This window comes from Crocuta crocuta, unplaced genomic scaffold, assembly GCF_008692635.1.
Source record: "Crocuta crocuta isolate KB4526 unplaced genomic scaffold, BGI_CrCroc_1.0 scaffold974, whole genome shotgun sequence".
Lineage (NCBI taxonomy): Eukaryota > Metazoa > Chordata > Mammalia > Carnivora > Hyaenidae > Crocuta > Crocuta crocuta.
Window position 1 is genome coordinate 22,915 of NW_027529184.1, and position 5,460 is coordinate 28,374.

The window sequence follows — 5,460 nt, forward strand, 5'->3', positions numbered from 1 at the left end:
TTTTGCCGATAGTGGAAATTTTTCTAGACCTGATCAAACATGTAACCTGGTTGCTGTGTTACAGGCTACAGCCCTGCATATGTCCTCCTTGCAGCTAATTCTTCCAGACCACAGGTATGGCTGTGATCAGCAGGGCTGTGATCTAAGAGTGAGATACAGTGGTTTATTTCTATAAACAGTTTTTAAAATTGTTATACAGCATAGAGTACTATGTATCTGGAGAATAGAAACATGAACTCCTGCATCTGGTGATATGAAATGTCTGAGAAATAGTATGAAGTGAGAAAACCAAATTATAGCATAGCATTTATCATATGAACTCACTTAGAATTAAATATGTATGTTAGTGAAACATGTATATGCTACTCTAGGACTTGCAACCAAATCTGGGAAAACATGTCTGACACAGTATTAATGGGATTATTTGTACAGTTGGAGAGACAGGGCTAGCTTTACTGCTCTCTTTTAAAATGGTATTAATATATATTTATTCATTTACTTGATTTTACATCATCAGGGAAAATACTGACATAAGATGTTGCAAATGTGGGAAAAACGTCATTTAAAGCAATTCATAAAATATCATGTGGAAAATATTTATGTGGAGTGATGTTATAACTCTGCTCTTAATCGAGATATGAAGTNTACGCTTCTGGATATTTTTATAACCAGAAATATTATAGTTGATTATAATATTGTTATAATCCTACACAACAAAACCCTTGAGCCTAGAACAAAAAATTATAGAAGCCTGGCATGTAGTTGATCTAATTGTGATTGAGGCCCCATCTATACTTCTTGAGGAGGCTGCAGTTCTGGTTTTGGTCACAAGATGGCACTTACCAGGTTTTCTGCATTTCTCCAGGTGAACATTTTTATGAAGTAGGCAAAAAGAATAATGAAATGTATTTTGTATTAGTGAACTATGATATAGCATATAGAGTGTAATCAAAATTCTGTTGAGGAAATTACATATTTAAAGAAGGAAAAATATACATGGTGATCGATGTGAGGATTCAAACAAAGGTCTACAGTTTGGCTCATGGTAGACAAAAGGTAGTTGTTATTTCCCTTCTCTCTTATTCCCATCTCACAGTTTTCCTGAGAGATTATTTCAGCATGAACCAAATAGCATAATTGTATCACAGAGAGAGAATTTAAAATAATAAGAATGAGAAGGAAAATTGATATGGTATACATATCATAAATGAGATTTCATCTCATTCCTGTGTTTCAGAATGACATGCCTGCTAAAGTTTTTGGCAGAGAAGATTCTTTATGCTTTTTCCATTTAGTTGGTTTGTCTCTTTTTGGACAGCTTGTCTCCTTTTAGAGTACAAATCGAGACAACCGGATCATAGGGCCAAAACCTTCACGATCCACAAGTTGGGTAAGGCCCTTTCCATTTCATGAAACATTGCACATTAAAAACATTTGAGAACATGTGATTTAATTCATATTGCATCCTTCTTTGCAACCATACCATTTTAAATTAAAAGCCACATTTTATATTAAAATTAGGTTGAGTATTTGAGGTATAATTTATTTTGCTCCCTGTTCTATAGTCATAACATTTCATAATTAAGCATCAGAGTTTCCAGTTTGGGGAAAACCTCATGTGTTTAACCACTATGAAGAAATTATGCAAAAGACTATTAAGATTTCTACTATGAGGTCCTAGTAAGCTACCTGACTCTCAAGAAATCCTTGATAATTATCCTATCCAATAAGTGAACGTAGCAGTTTCTGAATCTCTGCCTTCTAAGTTCATGCTTTTAACAAGGTCATTGTATGTTGTCTGAGTCCAGGAGATACATAACCTTATTATCTTTGTCTTTCTACTTTTGGTGAATAGAGTAGCTTTTGTTTACAGCTTAAAATTTATAAAGCTGTGTGTTCATCTAGAACAATGCTTCTCAAGGAGTTCTTGGACCAGTAGCATTAGAATCACTTGAGACTTATTAGAAATATAAAATGTTGGGTCCTGTCTAGGCCCTCTGAATGTAACTCTCAGGATAGGAATTAGAAATGTAGTTTTTTCAAGTGCTCCAGGTTATTCTGCTGCGTGCATTGTTTAGAGTCCCACTACCCTAGGTATAACATTAGTGGCACCTAAATCCCAAAGTATCTAGTAACAGACTTCTTGACATATCACTACAACCTCTTCCACCTCTGCCATTATGTACACAAATTTACTCCTTAATAATCATGTGCAGTAATAAGGGCAAGTTCTTGAATTTGAGATATTATAAAACCATTTCTCCAATTCTTATCCCCTATCTTACATTATGTTGCATTTTTCTCCTCTATCTGATACCCCACTGAGCATCGTTCTTCCTCATCTCTACTTTGGCAAAAATTTGTTGATACTTTTCTTCTTTTCCTTAGACTTATTCTAGTGTCCTCCATATTGTCCTATTCAAACAGCATATTCAAGCATCCTTGAGAAATTCAGCTGGAGAAGAACAGACGACACAAGCTGTATATCCTTTGTAGTTCTAAGACAAAAGAGGCTTTGATCAGAGTATTGCTTTTGGTAGAAACTGTCTTAGCAAAGTCAAGAATAGTCAGACACCTCAATCTCTGATTAATAACCTCTTGGCACACGTATATAAATCATAATGGATGCTGAGTACGTCCTGTGCAACTGGAAAGACCAGTTATGGCCAGCAAAAGTTTTGTCTAGATCTGAAACTTCATCAAACAGTAATAGAAAAAAAACATTTTCCCTAGAAGTTCAAATACTCTCACTAGATGAAAAAATTAAAGTGGAAAGCACAGAAACAAAGATTCTAAATAAATCTCAAGTTGAAGCCATTGCCTCCTCACTAGTAGCACAGTCAGAAGTCAGTGCTCAACCTAAAGAGGAAACAGCCTATGAAAGATCACTAAAAGTGGCACTGGATATTCTGAATGAAAGAATAGATTTGAGTCAGGCAAACAGTTCAGATGACGAAGCGACCACTACTCAGTCTCAAAATGATCCACAAAAGCTTTCTGATTCACCCCCTCATAAAAAGTACCGGAAGCACGAAGGAGACTTATCAGAGTGTCTTGAGGAAAGTGAAAATGCGACATCCTCATTAGTATCTTTAGAGAATAATGATTCCCTGTATGATGATAAATCACAGGTACATGCAACCATTGATACTCTTCCAAGTGAAATGGAAACAAAGTCATCAGAAATCTTCGGCTGGTGCCAGAGTTTTCCTTCACTTTCAGGTGATGATGAAAAGGAAAGCAAGAAAAAGATTGATATCTCAACAGTTATGCCTTTGCATTCCACAATCAAAGAGGAGGATGTATGTGTTAAAGATGAAAAGTTCACTCCAACATTAGATACCTTCACTGTGCCCAAAGCTTTGAAAGAGGAGGCAGAGGACATTTGTCCAGAGACCCATGCTATTTCCTCTGAATGCTCTACCTTCTCAGAGAATATTGAGGATCCTGGAGAAGGCCCTTCAAATCCATGCTCAGATGCCAGCCAGAATCAACCTGTGGAATCAGAAGTAAGTGCTATGACATCCCCCAGGCGTTGTTCATGGGAATGTCAAGTTTCATTTAGTGCCTCTAACAATATCCTGGATTATTCACTCCTTCTTGTGAATAATGAAAGAAATCCTCAGAGACTTGATTTTGAAGAACTTGTGGATGACCTTCAAGCTTCTGATAAGTCAGGGCATCTAAACCCTATTGATACTTCCAGAGTAGATGACAATGAAGAAGATGAAGTACTCCCACGCTTTGTTTTTAATTATGAGCCTCGGTCATTTGAAACAGGAATGATAGTCTGGTTTAAATATCAAAAATATCCATTTTGGCCAGCAGTGGTGAAGAGCATCAGGCGAAAGGAGAGAAAAGCAAGTGTGCTTTTTGTTGAGGCAAACATGAATCCTGAAAAGAGAGGCATTAGGGTGCCTTTTAGAAGATTAAAGAAATTTGATTGTAAAGAGAAACAAGCATTAGTGGATAAAGCCAGAGAGGAATACAGTGAAAGTATTGACTGGTGCATCTCGCTGATTTGTGACTACAGAGTTAGACTAGGTTGTGGTTCTTTTGCAGGCTCTTTCCTTGAGTATTATGCTGCTGATATTAGTTACCCAATTAGGAAAGTAATCAAACAGGACACCTTCAGAAACTTATTTCCAAAGCTGCATAATGAGAATCCTGTGGAACAGATGGTTGTGACTTCTCAGACCAAGAAAATGTCCTTCCAGAAAATTCTTCCTGACCGAATGAAGGCTGCTCGGGACCGAGCCAACAAGAACTTAGTGGACTTCATTGTGAATGCAAAGGGAACGGAGAACCATCTTCTAGCCATTTTAAAAGGCACAAAAGGATCCAGGTGGCTGAAATCATTTTTGAATGCAAATAGGTTCACTCCTTGTATTGAAACATACTTTGAGGATGAAGATCAGTTGGATGAGGTGGTGAAATATTTACAAGAAGTCTACAAACAAATAGATGAAAAAATGCTGACTCTGATAAGAGATGATAAAATTAAATTTATCCTGGAAGTTCTTCTGCCAGAAGCTATCATTTGTTCAATTTCTGCTGTTGATGGATTAGATTACAAGGCAGCTGAAGCAAAGTATCTAAAGGGACCATCCCTAGGATACAGGGAAAGAGAATTATTTGATGCAAAAATCTTATTTGAAAAGAGACGGAAACGATTAACAAATGAGGCTCATTAAATCTCTTGAGAATCCAAACCATAACAGAAAGCTTTCATAGATCTTAGTTTTAAAAAGTCGCTGAACAATTCTAACATATTTTCCAGAAATGAGAGAGTTTGGGTAATGTGTTCACCTTTTTTTTGAGATCGCTAAGCTTTGTAACTATTACAACATCTTTGTTTCCTTTTCTTAAACTTCTTCCAAGTCAGTTTTATTAACATATATCAGCAGTTCTGCTTTCCCATACATTTTTAGAATGCATAATTCCTAAATTATTTTTAAGGGAAAGTACTATTTTGTTTTTTGACATTTTTGTGTCTATGCTGTATAGTTAAATACAGTGTGTATAATCATTATTAAAATTGCACTGGTGTTAGATATTAACANACATATATTTTTTGCTTAATTTTTATAAAATATTAGGTTTTCTCTTAAGATAGCTGAATTATTTTTCCTGCCATGCCTATTTATTTTTGGAAAAAAATGTCTCTGAGACATGGAACCAAAGATAGAGAGATGCTTTGCTATATATTATAACTAACTGCAATTGCTTTTGCAAGATAACAGTCTGGAATTCAAAAATAAAGTAAATAAATTACCTGCATGCAGTCTGTATGTGTGTAAATAACATCTCAGCATACAGAAAATAATGTTGGCAGCCTTGAACAGGATTGTTCATTTTATGTTTCCCTGAAATTCCATTTATGGAGTGTCTGTTATTCAGTAGCTGAATGGTTTCTTGCCTTTTGGCTGTCTTCATTACTAACAGTGACTGTATCTTAAT

At 35.8% G+C, this 5,460-nt stretch overlaps 1 protein-coding gene across 5 annotated transcripts in view; it reads left to right on the forward strand.

The window, feature by feature from the left end:
• PWWP3B (PWWP domain containing 3B) overlaps nucleotides 1-4,993 on the forward strand; it is an 18,615-nt gene extending 13,622 nt beyond the window's left edge. For 2 of the 5 annotated variants that reach the window (XM_077758281.1, XM_077758282.1), the window contains 3 exons: nucleotides 65-114; nucleotides 1,319-1,390; nucleotides 2,389-4,993. In XM_077758281.1, the coding sequence (XP_077614407.1) occupies nucleotides 2,622-4,694 (2,073 nt within the window). In that variant the 5' untranslated portion in view covers nucleotides 65-114; nucleotides 1,319-1,390; nucleotides 2,389-2,621 and the 3' untranslated portion in view covers nucleotides 4,695-4,993. Of the gene's footprint in view, nucleotides 1-64; nucleotides 115-1,318; nucleotides 1,391-2,388 lie in introns of those variants that run through there. The other 3 variants (XM_077758283.1, XM_077758286.1, XM_077758285.1) reach the window with 3 other exon arrangements.
• Nucleotides 4,994-5,460: the final 467 nt, after the last annotated feature.